General features: G+C 35.9%; 3 protein-coding genes across 6 annotated transcripts; 1 reads left to right on the top strand and 2 right to left on the bottom strand.

Moving 5' to 3' along the window:
* The first annotated feature begins 2,269 nt into the window (after window positions 1-2,269).
* On the top strand, window positions 2,270-6,256 carry LOC149734266 (ciliary microtubule inner protein 2C-like). 3 transcript variants are annotated; one of them, XM_089881371.1, is made up of 6 exons: window positions 2,270-2,309; window positions 3,224-3,300; window positions 3,628-3,763; window positions 4,056-4,196; window positions 4,414-4,526; window positions 6,019-6,256. In XM_089881371.1, exons 2-6 carry the CDS (start codon window positions 3,227-3,229, stop codon window positions 6,173-6,175), a joined length of 621 nt encoding a protein of 206 aa, XP_089737497.1. In that variant the 5' UTR covers window positions 2,270-2,309; window positions 3,224-3,226; the 3' UTR covers window positions 6,176-6,256. The 3 variants fall into 3 exon arrangements, with proteins under 3 accessions (XP_089737497.1, XP_089737499.1, XP_089737498.1); XM_089881373.1 differs by lacking the exons at window positions 2,270-2,309; window positions 6,019-6,256 and adding an exon at window positions 4,722-5,415 and having other exon boundaries at window positions 3,031-3,300; XM_089881372.1 differs by lacking the exons at window positions 2,270-2,309; window positions 6,019-6,256 and adding an exon at window positions 4,700-5,415 and having other exon boundaries at window positions 3,034-3,300.
* On the bottom strand, window positions 6,257-10,551 carry LOC149734265 (protein fuzzy homolog). Its single transcript, XM_089881338.1, has 9 exons — window positions 10,395-10,551; window positions 9,936-10,064; window positions 9,490-9,684; window positions 9,216-9,308; window positions 8,912-9,003; window positions 8,586-8,714; window positions 7,985-8,181; window positions 7,351-7,599; window positions 6,257-6,927 (listed from the first exon to the last, which is right to left on the bottom strand). The coding sequence occupies exons 1-9, from the start codon at window positions 10,459-10,461 to the stop codon at window positions 6,681-6,683; spliced, it is 1,398 nt and encodes a 465-aa protein (XP_089737464.1). The 5' UTR covers window positions 10,462-10,551; the 3' UTR covers window positions 6,257-6,680.
* A 228-nt stretch (window positions 10,552-10,779) lies between these two features.
* On the bottom strand, window positions 10,780-18,296 carry LOC149734264 (GATOR2 complex protein WDR24-like). Of its 2 annotated transcripts, none has more exons than XM_089881308.1 (12): window positions 17,964-18,296; window positions 17,265-17,474; window positions 16,921-17,064; window positions 16,437-16,616; window positions 15,935-16,117; window positions 14,885-15,622; window positions 14,240-14,314; window positions 13,882-13,961; window positions 13,128-13,221; window positions 12,454-12,734; window positions 11,848-12,016; window positions 10,780-11,501 (listed from the first exon to the last, which is right to left on the bottom strand). In XM_089881308.1, exons 1-12 carry the CDS (start codon window positions 18,228-18,230, stop codon window positions 11,199-11,201), a joined length of 2,724 nt encoding a protein of 907 aa, XP_089737434.1. In that variant the 5' UTR covers window positions 18,231-18,296; the 3' UTR covers window positions 10,780-11,198. The 2 variants fall into 2 exon arrangements, with proteins under 2 accessions (XP_089737434.1, XP_089737435.1); XM_089881309.1 differs by having other exon boundaries at window positions 16,437-16,574; window positions 17,964-18,295.
* Between the last annotated feature and the right edge of the window lie 555 nt (window positions 18,297-18,851).

Genomic DNA, 18,851 nt, shown 5'->3' with positions numbered 1-18,851 from the left:
TTGGTACACGACTTAAACAACCATTAAGTATAAACTGCGGCTATAACTTAGATGTGGTGAACAATGTGTATGAGGTTCAATAGTTCAAACGTATGCCAAGATTAATCGTTTTTTAACTCTGACTAACAATTCGACCGCAAGTTTATGTTTTATTTTTGGATTACATTTTACGAACGCATACCGTATACATCATACAATGTCGAACTATATATTGAAAACTAAAAAAGGAATAATAAATATACCCACAAAGTTACATACGTGGTAACTCGTAAGCGGGTACAAGGTGTATGAAACAGAACACCTGTGTTAACAACAACCGTCGTTTTCCAGACATGCGAGGATAAATAAGTTAATATCGTTCACTTCTTCATGCCTTCATATACACAACGTAAGAATAAGTGTGTGCTTGTTTAGATTTTTTTTAAATATATCAAACTGTTTGTAGTATCTCACGTATATGCAGTATACACACAGAAAACGAAACAATCATGTTGCATTGGAACCCAAAAAACACGGTTAGTAAGTGCCAGCCAATAAGCAACACATTATTCCAGCAGCTTTTAACTGTTACCATCTACCGCAGCATTATATATACACATTTCTATTTGCAGAGATAAATTCTTTTACATTAATAAGAAATGCACTTCACAACAAAAAGAGCGATTTTCAGCACAAACATGCAACTTAATTTTACCGCTAGCGGAGCCACTGAGACACGGAAATCCGATCTACGGAAAATAAACTAGGTTGGGTCTGTTTGAGGTAAACACGGGTTGTAAGTGAGATAATACGACTAATCCTATTAAATTGACCTGTTTTGCAGTTGGTGTGACGCTGTCTTGTCCCGCTATGTTGTAACATTTATTTTTCTATATCTCTACGAAAACAAAACACAGATATCGAAACACAGATAAATTTGTAGACTGTGGGGAAAATATGGATACCGTTACACCTAAGGCACATATTTCTTGATCGTGTTTTAAATAATTAACAACGCTGTTTTTAGAGTTGGGAAGATATGGTTTTTATAAGTCTGTAACTGTTATTTGTTTACTTCCAAAAGGTACGGAAAAAAAGATCAAAACGTTGTCCCATCTTACCCCACACTACTATAACATAAATGTTCAATTATTTCTTTGAATATAGTAACGAAGTTCATATTAATTAATACAAGAAAATGGTACTTCAAGTGCTAATTGGAAACTAAATCCGAAATAAAATAAATGTCTTTAAAATACCAAACTCTAAAATAAAACAAGTTTTGCCAATCGCAGAATCACTTTCGCTTTTGGGGAGGACCGAAAATGGTTCGAAGATAAAATCAGTTTCCATAAAAATGAATCGTGCGCGTGTGATAGCCCTTGTAAACTAAACAGTGACATCGAAAATAGACTCAAATGACGCAAGTACGGCAACTTCGTACGTAGAATAGCGTCTCGATTGAACCGGTGCACGAAATTTATAAATACATTAACGCCTTAGGCAATCAGGTATTACTTTTGAGCCGGACTTTAAACGAAGGGTTATAATGTATGTTAGTAAAAAAACAACCTTAATTTGTGTTTTAATGCTAATATTTTAACCTATATTAAAGTTAGTATGAATCTTCAGGAACTTTTTTTTGCAAAATTCAAATTTTAAAATAATTATAAAAAATGAATCATAGTTTTCCGCATATAAAGCGGTCTGCTAAAATTATGCACATGTAGATATTTTAAGCAATACTTTCTATATTGGACATCGACATGTATACACAGAGTGCAATTGTTCTTAGCCCTATAACTCAAATTTTACATTGTTATTATATAAGGCATATACTTGGTACATTACGACATACGTATTACCGGCGATTTAAAACCGTTCGAAGTTCGCTCACGTACGCGGGCAACGGTATCGGATCAGGTTGCCAGCTGAAAGCCCGCACCAGTCCGACTGACGTCATCGGATAACGAATTTCCGCCAAAGAACAGACTTTCAATTCAAAATTCGTGGGGTTTTCGGAGGATTATGCGAAATTAGCGACTCTGTTTTGAAAAACACGGTTTTTGTACCGCACTGTTGTTTTGCCGTTTTAAGGCATTAAAATGTTATTGACGAGAAATTGAGTTAAAACAGGAAGCCCAATTTAGGTTTACCGTGTGATGCAACGCTAAATTATAAGACTTATCTGCCCAATAACATCAATTAATCTGTCACTATATGACGTCATAATAGCTCATTTGTGATGAAGTCATGGAAAAATATACCTGTTTTATATTTTTGATTTTTTTTTACAAAAAGTAACGCACCGTGTGTTTAAAGCAGAATAGGTAAGTAACTTTAATATCTAAAGTAGCATAAAATTAATTTATATAGAGCTTATGTTTAAATCTACTCGGTTATAATAGTATAACTGAATGTAATTTTAATTTTTCTACAATTTTGTACTTTTTTTATTTAAAAACGACTGGAAATGGGTAAAATAAAGAATCTTGCATTTTACACAAACTTTGCAACGCAGCAATGTGGACAAAACGGATCTCTAGCGCCACCTCGCGAGAATGTTTTTTCCCTAAACCTAGACAGTTGTGTAAATACCATTCGGAGAGGCTCTTTACACAATAATAGAACCAGGAGAACAAAAGCGCTCAGATTTCTTTGTCGAGTGGCGGCTTTTGTAAGGTCATAAGCAGAGCGTAGAAAGTGAATATTATATGTAACTTAGTAGCGGGGGAGGGCCAGTGTTTTGTTTGGTGTCGTGTAATAATATCGGACGATCCGCACTTGTATATCGTGACCGCTGGCAGTAGGATAGTGAATAGGATATAGAATAAATAATGAATTTCAATCTTTTTAGGACTATTTGAGAATGTGTAATGTTTTATATAGAAGTTCAGGGTGTTTAACGTTTTTAAACAGGACTATATGGTTTATATACTATACACTGTGGAGGTATAGAAATAAATTTTATAGGATAACGTATAGATAATAAATTTATAATTCTTACGAACCATTTCAGAATATGTAATGTTTTATATAAAGGTTCAAGATGCATACCATGTTTTAAATAGGATAGCTTTGCAGCTGTGTACACTGACTACAGCAGCTTACTATAGGCAACCAGCAAAGCGTCTAGGATTACGTTGAAATTTATAAAAATATGCACCTATGTAGAAATTTTGGGTTTAAATAATAAAATCTACATTTAGAATACATATAAATATTAGTATTGCTTGGTATTTAGAACATGGCATCACGAAGTGCTGGGACGTTGGTAACAACACATAATGCCACCTATGTTCCACCGTCTATTATGCCAGGGTAAGTAAATACTCATATAGTAAGGTGGTAAAACATGGGACACCTTTAGCACATAATATCCAAATACCCTAATCGTGTTTTAAACAATTAACAGCGGTCTATGGGAGTCGTGAGGATACGGTTTTATAATTCTTTGAATGTTTGTGCTCAATATACCAAAATGGACGAGAAAGAGAATGAAAAGGTGTCCCATCTTACCTAAGCCTACTATAAATCCTAAAATTGGTGTTCCCAATTTTATATATTTTGACTTTGTACTAAGAGTAACAGCGGTCACATAAAACGGTTTGAAAACACTGCTATGCATTCTTATTTACTTTATTACAGCTATCGTGGGTATGTTCCCAATCTTATGTACAAGTATGGTGACACATATGGCAACGCAACGTTAAAGTATTTCCAAGACTTCCGTTCGGCAACACTGAATACAAGCAGATCGCCGTACAGTGCAAAAGGTGGCGAGGTAAGAAACAATACACAACTATTTGGCAACTAAAAAATGTTTATTTTGGTGGTCACTAATGGGCTGACCAAATTATCAGCCATAGATAAAAAAATAAAATAATTACCCACAAAGCAACGTGGTAATTTGTATGCGGACACGGGATGTTTGAAACAGAACACTAGTGTTAAACGCCTGTCGTTTTCTGGCCACGCGATATAAGTACTACTAATGGCATCACATCTTACCCCATTGTACTATAAGTTCTAAAATCACTCGGAATTAGCGACCCTAAACTTATACGCACCCACAGTTCCCTACTATATACACGTATGACCCGTCGTTAGTGCTTGGTAACCGGGCAAGGACAAGAGAAAAATACCGAACTACACCAACGTGGAGTCGATTCAATCTCGATTATGACAGAACAAAGGAGTTAGAGGGTTTTGACAATGTAAGTGAATCGTATTTGATGCGAAAGCTAAACAGTAAGCAAGTTTAAATTATAACAAACCCTATAAAAAATATGTTTCTGGCTAAAACAGCATATGATTAACAATAGTCAAAATGGGTATATATAATTTTTGTGCAGCATACCCAATAGATATGTCTACAAAAACGTATTTTTGACCTAACGTGATTGTGTGTTTTTTGTTAAATTTACTCACTAGATGTCGCAAGCACACCGGAACTCCTACCGAGATAAAACGGGGACAGTGCCCGGTCAAAACTTCTTTGTCATTCCTGTGAAGGCAGACAAGAGATTCGTTGACCTACCCGGGATGTGAGTAAAAGACAGTATACAGTAAAATTTTGACGTTTTTTTGTATTGTGTTACTCAATTTCCACTGGTGAGTGTGCAGATAAAAAAATTGTTTATTTGGTTTTGAATTTTGTTATTTAATTATTTGATTTTCATTTGCACTACTTTTAATTTTTCATGATTTAACATAACAGTAACAACAAGTACCAATGGCAGCAACAACACCGAAATGTCACATTGCCCGACTCTATGGCGCCACCGCGCGTCAAGAACCAAAAACACGTTTGCATGTTTTACCGCGAGGGAACATCGAAATTGACTTATTAATCCTATGTAACGAACATACATGCTTGCATTAATTTGTATTTAGTTCTTTGGGGTAAACTTGGATACCGTTAGCACCTAAATTCCAAATTTCCTGATCGTGTTTTAAACAATTAACAACGCTCTTTAAGAATCGCGGAGCTACGGTTATATAGTTCTACGAAAATTCTTTGTTTACTCCCGAACAACAAAAAAAATTGGAAACATGTTCGATTTTACCCCATCCTACTATACACATGCTTTAATTTGTACATCACACACTGTGTTGATTTGTATGTTATTTTCCATTTAGTTTGCACGGTTTTGTGTTGTGTCATAATTTTGTGCTGTATTCGTGTACTGTGTAATATGCTTTTCCGCGTTACGTGTTCTAAAATTCGTTTGGTCTTTGTGCTTTTTAATTTCAACATTTTGTTTCATTTAAGTTTGGCGTGAACAAATTATTTTATTAGTTTGATGTGTACATATTTATATTAATACTAATCGTGCACGTGCTTTATTGTATTTGTGTTTCTTAACGACGGAATTCTCAACAGCAGTAAGTTACGAACACATTCGTAAATAAACGGTACGTTTTAGGGGCTAATAGTTAATTTCACAAAATATACTTCAAAATGTCTTTAAAGGTAAAATACGAAACCGAATGTTATTGCAACCAGTTTGTACATGTACTGAACAGCCTATACTTATTCAACACAAATTACTAACGTTACAAAATGTAAAAGTAAAGAACAAAATACAAAATCTAGTTACAAAATATATAACTCAACTTTTCCTTAGCAAAAAAAAGACACGTATTTATTCTAGTGTTACGGAACTGACATTACCATGCCGGTTTTCTACTTCATACATTTTGTCCGCGCTATTAGGTTACGTCTGTAAGTTCGTGGGTTTCATGAACGCCCACAATGGTAAGCAGCTTCGAGCCTAAAGGTAGCTGTAGACAGTATCCGGCGTGCGAAGTCGCATGCGAAGCCGTATGCAAACCCGTGTCCAATTCCGCATGCGACAGCGAAATCCGGAAAAAATAGACAAAATGGACGAATTCCGAATACTGTGTACAGTCACCTTAACCGTCTACTAGAGACAGGCATGCTAACCACTTTCCGTGGTGGTTGTCATACCCGTGTAGTTATATCAACATATACAGTAGTACCTTAAAAACTTTTAATTTAAACTTGACTTACAGATTGCCAGACAAGAGCGGTTTGCAGAGAAACGTGGATGTCGATTTACAAGACGTAACTGACGCACATACGCGTACGTGGCTGATGCGTCAACGATTTTATCCAAACTCAAGCGTGCGTGATCGTGCTATGCGTGACGTGCATTTCGAGAAGCGCTAATTTTAAGATTGCTCCATGTTAACTTTGCCATTGAGATTCAATTGTTAATCGTTTTATCAAAAGTAAATTGCCTCCATCATATAAAGTGCTTACATTTATTTGGTCAGCAAAATTTTGGCGATTTTTTATGAAAAGTAAAGAGGTATAAACGGTCTAAAAAATACTCTAAAATAGATTTTTATTTGATAATTATAACGAACATGCAATGTACTATGGTACTACTGGTACAGCTAAAATAGGACTCAGTTTAGAAACAAGAATACGCTCTTTACTGCAGTAAATCATAAACAACTACTCATAACACGGTGACGTTGGGGTAAGACGGGATACTGTTAGCACCCAAATCCCATATTTCCAGATCATGTTTTTAACATTCAACAAATTTTTAATCGCGGAGATATTGTTATATGATTCTGTAAATATTCTTTGTTTACTAACAAATGGGACGAGAAAAGATAATAAAAAAATGTCCCATCTTACCCCACCCACTATCTGTCTGCCACGCCTATAGTAACCGGTCCTTCAGTAAAACGTCCATAGCTTGATTAGTTAACCCTTGCAAAGCGAAGGTAGGAGCAGTGTTAGAATAAACGGCAAACAATTGGTACTGTGACCTCACTAAAGCGAACGCTTTGTGCCGTTTTAAGCAGCGGTAATGACATAACCCGATATGGCTACTATCGTGTATAGTATCAGGGTATGGCTCGTCTTCTATCGTTTCGGGCAACGGTAACGATGTTCCAACGACGAATCTATGATTCGGGAACTGTTTAGTTCAGGTTTTTGGGGATATTAAACTACTACGCATGCATAGATCACTTGTCGGAATCAAAATTATAATAATAACAAAAGAGAAATTTAAAAAATAAAATAATTACAGAACAGCCAACCAAAATAAGTGACACAGTGAGTGTTTTCCCTCTTTCCAATCATTCACAATTAAAGTACAAACACAAGCTCATCCGATTAACTGCTAAAATTTCATCTGACTGGGAGACACATTTACATTCATATATCACACAATTTTACATCTTTTTTGAAGCAGGAAAAAACTGGAGCCTTAATCCCAGATCTCATGACACGCAGTATCGCGCTGCAGGACCTCTCCCATATAGAATACGTATTTATTATTTTAAGCTCGTTTTTTTAGGCCAAACACCACCCACACATCTTACTTGTAAAATTCCGTCAGTTTTCCAAAGATCCAAGAAGATTCAAACTTCTCTTCGTTCTTCTGTTGTTTCCTCCTGCTCATGTGATCCGCATCACCACTTGAGGGCCTCATCAACGACACGCATCGTCGGTTTTCAGTATCGACCAATAGAAAGCCGAGAAGGGGCGAGGGTAAGGTTTGAATTAGGGGGTCAGGTATTGTGTGTGAGTGAGCGCATCGTTGTAGGGTGTTCATTGCAGATCTCCAGAAACTACAAAGATGTTTATTTTTATGTTTTTGATATCTTTTGATATTTTTAGTATTTAATGTTTGTCCTGCACTGTGGAACAGTGATTAGCCGTCTCTAACCTAAAGGTAATGGGTTTGAAGGCTCGTCGCTGCTACTATTGTGGGCGTATGTATGTTTGGGCAAGACACTTAATGGCAATTGTTTCAACCCAGCGGTCACTAATGGGTTGTCTAAATTATCAGCCATACAGTGAAAACAATCATACACAAAGTTACATATGTGGTAACTTTTAAAGTGGCCACAAAGTGTATGAAACAGAGCACACGTGCTATATTGAATGTCGTTGCCCCACCACCAGAGGATAAAGCAAGTTACGATTATTTATTCATTATAACATTGCAATTACCTTTCTAGTAAAGTTTCCTGCACTTGTGTTAAGCTGGGTTGGGGTCCGCACAATACACACACCCTTACCCCACTTTTTACCCCCACCCCTGACACGAGGGTGAACACAAGCAGACGATGTGCAATATTGGGGCTACTGTGGGGTAAGTATATGGGTATGTCACATGACGTGATGGACGAGGACAATGTGTTGATAAGCTGTGTAACATTTATTTTAAATTGAATATATATTATATATATATATATATATGATGTGCGTCACTAATTAGATAAAATGGCAAGAGTCATGCTTGATTATGTTTTGTTGTCCATTTTGTAAAGCAATATTTTAGGTCAAGTTAGAGTAGCAGTTTAAAACTATAACATATTTCATCGTGTGTTGATAAACAGAGTTATAAAATAGTAGGGTGGGGTAAGAATGATGGCAAATATTTTAAAATATTTTCCAATCCAATTTGGCCGTACACAAAAAGAACGGTTATAGATGTGCTAACTGTATCCCATATTTTCACCAGTACTATAAATAGTTGTTTTTTTGATAGTAAACAAATTATACTTATAGAACTATATTGTATGTTTACAATGAATTCTATAAAACTTACCCTACTAAGTAAAGCAAGTTCCAACCCAGTAAGCAGCCACCACTTTGCTGTAGCACAAACTACTTGCCCGTTATTCACCAAACAACCGTATGTGCTGTCTGCTGCTTCAGCAAATGCTGTTAAATGTTCCTGCAGGAAAAGTTAGAATTGAAACTAAAGTTCGCCATTAAAGGAATTGTTTTTATACAAATTGGGTTTGGCATTATACAAATTGTATGTATTAGTTAATTATAATTGTTCTTCTGGTTAAACAACGTAAATTTATTTTCCAAACAAATTTTTGTCTCATTTATTTTTTTTCTCGTCCCATATATTAATAATAATACCTCTAGAAGTTTTGAATCTTCATGTAGCATAACATCTACACATTGAGTTAGATCACCAAACATTTCAAATTGTGGTTGCTTTTGCTTTTCACCTGTTTTGTAGCATAAACATTACCAGTCTGAATGAATGAATGAATGAATGTAACTTACTTTATCCTTGCGTGGTCATTATAACACGGGTGTTCTGTTTTATACACCTTGTGCCAGCTTATGAGTTACCATGTATGTTACTTTGTGAGTGAATGCAGAAGAATCAGATTGATTAAAACAAGAAGAGAATAAATAGATAAATAGTTGTTCTTACTTGTGTCTAAATAAGTGTCGATTAAACTGTTACAAGATCTCAGATCCTTTTTTAAACGATCAACGTTTTGAATATTGGTGAGTTCTTGCAGTCCTACAAGAGCAAAAATCTAATTTAATAATAGTTATGACAATAACAAGAGGCAAATCTGGCTTAAATCGTAAGCCTTCGACAAGTGCTTCACCCACATAGAATAGAATCTTTTTGGGGATCTTTATTTTAGTTTTTTTTAATAATAAAACTCTTGTTCCAAAAAACTTTAATTTGACCAAACCTGTCAGAAATACAAGAGAATGAAAAACATTTTCGAGCAGTCTCGAAATGTGAGCGTCTGTAATTGTAGATGAGGAGTTACGAGAGGAATCTTGGAGGATAAGAGCAGCATCTTGCTCTTCCTCATCATCAGGATTGCTCTTCCCGCACATCTTTGCATCCAATGATGGAACAATGGCAATCAAGACAATGCTATCTGTATTGAAAAAATATAAAAACTTTTTAAAATATTCACTTTTATGTTACTGTAAATTTTTCAGTGACTGTCCTATTTTGTCACATGTTTTAAAGTGCCATTTATTCTCTCTTTTAAATCCAATGAAGAAACAATAGCAATCTACTATCTGTATTGAAAGGTAAAAAATAAAAATCATTCACAAGTATACGAGACAAAAAAAAAGTTTTTTAGAAGAAATAACAACTTTGCAATAAATAAAGAATATTAACCTTGGAAAACTTTCCACACAATTCGTTTGTTTCCCGTTAAAGTGCTCAACAATTTTACGTCTCTGTTTGCAGCGAACATGTGAACTCCGTTTAGTGCTCCAACTACGGGAAAAGATAGAGGGGAACATCCTGTAACATAATGTAGTGTTAATAACAAGGTGTATTTGGAATTTATAAAGGGTGGAAGCCGGAGGATAGCGTAAATGAATTACCCTCGCATGGAGGGGCAACGACGGTCGCTGGGTGTTTTGTGTTATACACCTCATGCCCCCTAATAAGTTACCACTTTTGGAGCAATTACTGTTAATTGTCTTTCCCAAGGATACAGAGGCCAAGAATGGTAACAGCGACAAACCCTGTACCACCTTACCCAAACGGCCCAACCCACTTTACTATAGGCGTATGGCATAGGTTAAAGCAACAGTAAAACTAGTTTAGCAACAGGAACCGTAAACTTACCCGGTTTTGTTCTTGTGAGCAATGGTATCCCACCACTTGCAGTAATACATAAAATATGCTCAGCCATAATTCAAAACTAACGAAACACTGTTATATAAAATCCCCCAAAACACAACCACTTACATTCTGGCAGAATCCTTAGCTATAACATCACAGGCCAGTGATGCCAAATAAGTTTTATCTTTAGAAAACAAACTTTTGATTCGTGATTTATGGACACAAGAGGACCAGTCTTAGGAAATTACCAAACCTGATTTTGTATTTACCACAACACTTGTAAAATCAGAAAACGTATCTGATTGAAGTAACAGCAAACTGCTAACCAATTTCCTGCATTCTGGGTCTTGGTGCAAAATCAACTCTGTCCATTATCAATAAAACATACTTTCAGAACATATTTTGCTTTTATGGAAAGAACATACAATGACAAAGCAGTAACAATTATAAAAAAGTAAAGAAATTTAGCAAAATGTTGTAGAGGAAAGTATTTCGACTGGTGCGTGCTTATTACTTTACCTTCTGCAAAAAAATTATATTTTTTAACAAAAATCAAGTACAGAAAGTAACTGAAAGTTATTAGTGAGAAAAGAACATTTATGACGGAAACTGAACAGTAGTGACAAAGAAACAAAAAGACAAAATTATGTCAAACCTATGTGTACCAAATTTGTTTTGCATATTTTCATAATTAGAAACTCTCTGGTATTGTGCTTTGTATTATGAAAGACCAAACTCTGTAAATGCCTCATGGTTTTGTAATGAAGATAATAAAGCTATAAATAAATACGTGAACCAAGAATGGTTCTACACACAGTGGTTAGCACAGCGTTCCGTTTGAATATTTTTCTCCTTAGACAACTTAGTCCAAGACTGCATGCACTGTAAGTGGCCACCAAATGAACATGTTTGACAATATAGATAAAGTGTTTTGACAACTTTTTTACATAAAAAACAAAGCACTGGTGACTTGTGGTCAGGTTTAGATCTATGGTCACATGACCATGAGCAAGAGTTTGGCATCCTGCGTTGGCAAACCTTACAGCTTGTATGTATGGTGGAAGATGATGAAAGCATTCTAATTGACGGGAGTCGGCTTAACTTGATTACCTGCAATATTTACATTGAATGATTGGTTTTTAACATAACATAGTACCACTGCTTTCTTGTATCTTTAAAATGATAACGAAGATCTTGTAATCAAGTTGTTTAAAGAACAAAGAGAAGGGAATCAACAGCAAAACAACAGTTGTTAAAACACCCTACAAAGTACTGCACATAGTATACTGTTAACCATGAAGGTTTGGGGAATATTTTTAAAGAATGAAAGGGGTCATGAGCAAAAGCCCTGAAACATGATAGTCATTACCCATGTCGCAAGCAAAAAAGTTTGGAAAGCCCTGAAATAGGATACTGTTGTTATAATTTTAATGACCCAAATAACGCAATACCATACCTCTGCATGTTGTACAAATAGTTCATGTTTAAACAGTAGATCAAGGTACGAGTTAAACCAGTGTTCGGCCTCTGCTTCTGGTATTTCTAACGTAACATTAGTGGGGTAGGATGAGATTGCTACCAGGATTGAAACCGGGGTTTGTACATCACCACTTTCAGCAAGGTATCTAGTTAAGGTAAAAATAGTTACATTGACATGATGATAAAAATGCACAAATCTACCATATCTAAAATGCACACATATGTTACCGGTCTTATGCCGTGGCACAGTGGTAAACCAAAGGTTGTGGGTTCAAGGCTCGTCATTGCCAACATTGTGGTGATGTGTGTCTTTGAGCAGGACATTTAACGGCAATTACTCCAAACCAGTGGTCAAAAAAGTTACCAACTCCTAAGCTGGCACAAGATGTATGAAGCAGAACATTCGTGTTATAAAAACTGTCTCTTCTGGGCATTTGAGGATAAATCAAGTTACATTTTATTATTCCATTGCATTTTTAAAACTTCACGCATATAGGTTCAATTATATAACAATTATTTATTCCCCTAGATTTTAAAAAGTTTCAGTCTATCATCTACGGACTCAAGTGTACTACGATCTTACCTTAACTCCTCTACAGTTGTTTGATTCCGAATATCATCTAGAGGAAGAGGCCACACGGATGGTTTTACTGATAGTTTCTTCCCTGTTGCGAGAGGATCAGAGTTCTGATCCATGGAAGTTGGTGTTGGGGGGGAAGATGAGTCTTGGGTTGAGGTTTGTGTTTCGTACCATCTTCCCCCGTGGGGCGTGATGATTTTCTGTTTTGGGGCTTCAGAGTCATTGGTCATGCCTGACGGAGCATCTATATGACCGAATAAAGCAATAGCTTCATTGTCAAGGTCCTGTGCAATTGGAAACAAATATTTTTTTACAGCCTAGTGAAAAGAGTTTATAAAATTAATGTGTAAAGTAAATATATATCCTCCAGTTAAGATGTGAGCGGTCCATCTATCTACACATCATAACACGGGTGTACACCTCATGCCAGCTTACGAGTTACCATGTATATTATTTTGTGGGTGATTCTTTTTTTTATGTATGGCTGACAATTCAGTCAATACATTACTGACTACTGGGTTAAACAATTGCCGTTAAGTGGCTTGCCCAAGAACACATACCCACTATGGTAGCAGCAACGAGCCTTGAACCTATTACCTCTGGGTTAGAGGCAGGCACGCTAACCACCTTATACACATATAACGGCAATGGTAGCAGTGATAGGCCATGCAGTTTACCTCTTTCTTTTCAAAAGCTTCAGTGGGTACCCTTCCCATTAATGACCATTCTTGTGTATACATGAAGTCTGCATCTGAAGTAGCACCACCCCATCTAATATTAAAACATAGTTGCTTAACAGGGAGCCCTTTAAAACTATTAAAATAGTGTGAATGAATGAATGTAACTTACTTTATCCTCGCGTGGCCGGAAAACGACAGTCGTTATAACACGGGTGTGCACCTCGTGCCAGCTTACGAGTTACCAAGTATGTTACTTTGTGGGTGATTATTTTTTTTTTGGATTTTTTCATTTTTTTTGTGTATGGCTGATAATTTGGACAACCCATTAGTGACCACTGGGTTGGAGCAATTGCCGTTAAGTGTCTTGCCCAAGGACACATACGCCCACAATGGTAGCAGCGACTAGCCTTGAACCCATGCCGGACAAAAAATACAGAATAAAAAATACAGAATAAAAAATACAGAATGTGAAAATACAGAATAAACATAAGAAAACAACCAACCCCAAAAGTTACATTCTTATTAACTCTTTAGAGCCAAGTTACAAGTGATAACTCTATAACATGAGTTTTAAGGTACTTGTGTTATAATGTCTTAATTTACTCTGTCAAGGACAGATAATAAGTAACTCATTAACGGTTTATACTTCAATGCGAATTATTTGCATGTGTTAGGGGGGCAATGACAGCATTACTCTGGGCATAAGCCAGGTATGCTTCCACTTTGCCACCACGTTATACTTAACACTTACAGGCCATTTTCATCATCAGAAATATAAAAGTCTGGTTCCGAGTGTCGTCCTCTTGCAATATCTGTGAGATAATCTTCCACCTGAATAAATGTAACTGATTTTACCCTCGCATGGCCGGAAACGACAGTCGTTATATCATGACTGAGAGGCGTTTTATTTCACACACCTCGTGCCAGCTTACCATGTATGTTATACTTTGCTGGTGACTATTTAAATTGCGTTAGTTGATAATTCAGACGACCTATTACTATTTTTGATTATTATAATTTATTTATTATGTGCATGATAATTTGGACAACTTTATGGGTGCTTATTTATTTTATATTGTGTATGGTTAATAATTTGGTCAACCCATTACCTCAAGTCTTCCTTCATCCGACTGAAACTCAGAGTCCGGATCAACACTTTGAACTTGAGGACTGCTAACTTCATCCTAAAATTATCTTGGATGTTATTTTGATGATTCAAACATTCTATTTTATGTGGGTGAGGTTCTTGTTTTGGGATTTAGGCCAAATTTGGCCCATTAACTCAACACCCAACAGTGATTCCAATAAAATGACAACAGTGTTTTGTAATCTTATTACGATAAATACACAATATTATAACTTTATATTTACCTCTTCGAAACGATAGCAAAAATCATATTATTTAAAAATCGAATTAAAGGGACTTAACAGCAAAATGACAGTCCTTAAAATACGTTATGGATAAAAGGGTGTGGAAAGAGGTATGGTTCAAAACGTGGCTGTTAAACTCAATATAGTGCAGGTAGGCTATCTTTTTAACCAAACATGCGCTGAACAGTACGTGTGAAAAATTAAGTCAACTAAATGAGTAATTTTATGTAGTCAAGTCCTAATAACTGATTAATGTACTAACTATAGTTATTTAGCTAAATGACCCGGCCTAAAACAGCAAAGCACACAATAACTATAGGAGTGCATGAATAGGAGCTTAAGATTAATGATAATTGGTTTATATTAAAAGTATTATTACTTACCGTATTTCTTTTTGTTTCATTTTCCGTTCTTTTTGTTCCATCAAGTGTTGCATCTGAACATGTTTTGGGCACAGGAAAAAAATTGGACGTCGTTTTTTGTTTTAGCAAAACAACACTATTGTAGAACTCTGCCAGTATTAACCATACACGAGATACGCTAAATTCACCCAACTTGGCAGCCACATTAGAGTTATGCTCACACAGTTTACGAAATGACATATCGTTTTCTGGACCATTAAGTAGATAATGCTTTGCAGCATAAACAAAACCATCATCTACAAATGTTTCGGATATGATTTCATCCATAGTCTGCGAAGTCTGGTTTATTTCTTGCGTACTATCGTGAGTTTTCAGCGTAGAATTGTTGGTGAAAGAATTGAGATGCGAACGAGCGTGTAAAAACAACTGTAGCTGGTGATTATTTGCTGTAGGTGAGGCAGGAGCAGAACCCGCCCATTCTGGATCTTGCTTGCCGACACCCCAACCAAAAAGTCCTGGCAACTTATTTTGCCCCGAGCCTGTAGGACTCTGAGCCCTTGCTGGGATATTTGAGTCTTCACCAGCAAAAAGAACTAGCCCTCGTGAACCAACGTCTAATCCTCTAGTTTTGATTTTTTTCCAAGGTTGAATTGCATCCTGCATAGCATGCATCACTAGTGTTCCGTCTTTTGAACATGAAAATAAAACTTCTGGATCATTTTGTTTCCAAGCAATTCCGGTTGTCACATCATTGTGCTCCTAAAATATTATTTTTGTTATTGAAAAAGAACAGATTTTTTAATTTGAATAATTTGTTTTTAGTTTTTTGATTTTTAAAACAAGTATTACCCTGTTTGGGTTTCTATTCTATATGGGTGAGGTCCTTGAGAAATGAGAAACCAGTATTTAGGCGAGATTTGGCCCATTAACCCTATTTGAATTGGTGGTGTACCTCAGTCTTATAATTTGATCTAGTTAGGGGTTATTTATAGGTAGGGGCTGGTGGTTATATGAGTTTACGTTTAGCAGATAATATAGGGGAAGGATTCTTTACCAGCACCTAATATTTACCTCAAAATAAGCGTAAGGTACAAATCTTCTGCGAAGATCCCACACATTTACACTGAAGTCCAACATCATAGATACAGTGGCTAACTGATCCTTGTGAGAAGGACGCCATCTAACTGCAGAAACTGAGGTAGATGTCGGAATATTGGAAATCTGTTTGTTGTGAGAAGTACCTGTTTCCCATACCTAGGTAGAAAGTGAAATACTTTACTTGTCTACCATTTTTTTGTCTTTTTTTGTCGAAAATCGCAGCAGTGGTAAAGTGGTTAGCGTGCCTACCTTTACCCTGAGGTTATTGGTTCAAGGCTGGTCACTGCTACTATTGTAGGTGTATATCTTAAGCAAGACAGTTAACGGCAATTTCTCCTATAGTGCACACTAATGGGTTGTCTTAATTGTGTCTTAATTCAGCCATACATAAAAACAATCATCAACAAAGTTACATACGTGGTTACACATTTTCCCACAATGCAAAGTTAAACAATTAAATTTCATTCAACTCTACCTTAACAATATTATCCCTCCCTCCTGTAGCAATCTTATTCCTTTCATCTTCATCTGGATGCCAGTTAAGTGTGTATACCGAGCCTTTGTGTGCAAGGAACTGACTGAGATAGGTTTTGCTTTGACGATAATCCCAAATCTGTTTATACATATATATATATATATACATATATATATATATCTATATATATATACATATAAAATTAAGAAATACATTTTTATTAATTAATCTAAAAGAAGATTTTTTTTTAATAGAGGAATTTATATAATAAAAGTATAATATAATAAAAAAAAGTTTAAACAATGTACACACATTCTAACACATACATTTTTGTTTTTTTATTGTATTTAAAGACCTGAATTTTACATTAAACATTTCCAAAGCCATTAAAAAAATTTTTTTTTACAAGTTTCACAACATACCAGTAAGTTAAAACATGCAGTATTAGGGGCTTATTTACTCCATTATCCTTGTTTACACTCACTTGAACACTCCCATTATCAAAACTAGCGGCAAACATGAAATAATGAAATGGACTGAACTCCACGCTCCTAACACCATCTGCTTTACTTTGAAACATTCCAGTACTTTCTTTTTTACGTAGATCAAACATTCTCATTGTACAGTCCTGTTAAAATACAAACGTTGACATATAGTACTGTAGAAAGATGGGACACCTTTAACACATAATATCCAAAATTCCGAATAACCTGATTAGTTTTTGAACAGTTTACAGCAGTCTATGGTAGTTGTGGGGTTTTATAATTCTGTAAATATTCTTCATATTTTTGAGCAGCAACAGTTTATACACATAGATAGAAATACTACCTGAGAACCACTGAGTAAGCGAGTGGACTCTTTTGGATGAATTGAGATTTTTGTGACAGTTCGTCTATGATCTGACAGCACAGCAAGTTGCTTGTTTCGACCCACAGCATTCAAGTCCCACACCACGATAGCTCCGTTTGTTGCAGCTGTTGCGATTAGATTTTCATCCTTTGAACTCCACACTACATCAGAGCTACTCATATTAAGCCCCTGCGAAAAGACCAAAAAATAACAATTATATATATATATTCACAAAGTTATATATGTGGTAATTTGTAAGCTGGCACGAGGCAAATGAAACAGGACACCAGCGCTTAAATTATAATGATTGAATTTTTTATATAATATAGCTGACAATTCAAGAACCCATTAGAAACCGAGTTAGAGCAATTAGCGTTAAGTGTCTTGCCTAGAAACACATACGCCTACAATGGTAACAACGGCAAGCCTTGATCGCATAACCTCTCTGGTAAAACTAAAAGCAGGCATGCTAACCATTGCACCACTGTGTTGAACGAAAAACATAAAATTCATAGGGTTGTATGAAATACTATAAACATCTGATTCCCTTTCTGATGAACGAAATATAGAAACAACATTTACTTATTTTTATATTTGGTTTTTATAGTTATGCTACCTTTCACATGGCAATTCTGCTGCTGGTGACCAGTTAAAACACATGCATCATAAAAATTTCACCTGTTTTCTACCCATGTGCAAGTTTGCAATTTCTTTTAATTGATTTTGTGGTTCTGCTTCGTAAATCTTCAGCAACGCCCTGCCAGCGACCACAATTTTGTTGCTGTTTTGGCACAAGCTCAATGCATTTATAGCACTTCCAACATTAACACTTGTTGTGTATTTGGCTAATGCCATGTTAGAGTTTCCAGGTGGCTCCATATTTAAATCTGAATCGGTAAATATCTTAGTTTCATTTCTAACGAAATCTACCACTCTAAAATCCATTCTGTCATGATTCTGCTGCGAAACCAATATATGATATCTATTTGCAAAACAGTTATATATATGATATCTACTATGTGCGAAACACTAATCTGTAATTTTGACAGAAATAAAAAAAAACATTTGAAAAATGTGTTGCCAAATGAAATATTAACGAACAAGAGAGAGCTATAATATATGGACATATTGAAAGAAAGGCAATTCGCTATTACGTATTTTACAACGAAAGGAAATGTAGCCCCTTTGCTGGTTGGGTTGAATAACTCCCTATCCGACTTTATATGCAGGCTTTAGCGGGGTGCTATATCCAAAGAGATTAAAACCAATCTCTTTGGCTATATCTACTGTAGTAGTAATAAATAGTGGTTCACGATACAGTACCTTGCAAAAGCTTACTTGACTCGTAAGAGCCCGCCATGCACCTAAACTGACCTCGAGGTCTCAGTGCTGATAGCGGCGTTAGTTGGGCAGTTCTCGTTATCGTTTTTTAGTTATGGTGTTAAGGGAAGGGCGAATTATATACCAGACCGAATCACGTGACAGCAGTGTGACGTCATACGATAAAAGGGAGACGATTTGGGCCTGAACGGGGTATCGTTAACCTCGTTTGACGGGGGGTCTGTT

The sequence above is a fragment of the Ciona robusta genome, chromosome 7, assembly GCF_009617815.1.
Source record: "Ciona robusta chromosome 7, ASM961781v2".
NCBI classification, from domain to species: domain Eukaryota; kingdom Metazoa; phylum Chordata; class Ascidiacea; order Phlebobranchia; family Cionidae; genus Ciona; species Ciona robusta.
This window is presented reverse-complemented; position numbering and strand designations above follow the sequence as displayed.

Bases quoted from the DNA above. Each gene is read 5' to 3' on its own strand.
- LOC149734266 (XM_089881371.1), top strand. From the start codon at position 3,227: ATGGCATCACGAAGTGCTGGGACGTTGGTAACAACACATAATGCCACC. The intron at 4,197-4,413 runs GTAAGTGAATCG...TTTACTCACTAG, and splicing joins AGTTAGAGGGTTTTGACAAT to ATGTCGCAAGCACACCGGAA. The intron at 4,527-6,018 runs GTGAGTAAAAGA...CTTGACTTACAG, and splicing joins TTCGTTGACCTACCCGGGAT to ATTGCCAGACAAGAGCGGTT.
- LOC149734265 (XM_089881338.1), bottom strand. From the start codon at position 10,461: ATGGCTGAGCATATTTTATGTATTACTGCAAGTGGTGGGATACCATTG. The intron at 9,685-9,935 runs GTTAATATTCTT...TTTTCAATACAG, and splicing joins TGTGTGGAAAGTTTTCCAAG to ATAGCATTGTCTTGATTGCC. The intron at 7,600-7,984 runs GTAATTGCAATG...ACATCTTTGTAG, and splicing joins CAGGAAACTTTACTAGAAAG to TTTCTGGAGATCTGCAATGA.
- LOC149734264 (XM_089881308.1), bottom strand. From the start codon at position 18,230: ATGGATTTTAGAGTGGTAGATTTCGTTAGAAATGAAACTAAGATATTT. The intron at 17,475-17,963 runs GTGAAATTTTTA...GTCTTTTCGCAG, and splicing joins TGCACATGGGTAGAAAACAG to GGGCTTAATATGAGTAGCTC. The intron at 13,222-13,881 runs GTAAGTGTTAAG...TTTTAATATTAG, and splicing joins TCTGATGATGAAAATGGCCT to ATGGGGTGGTGCTACTTCAG.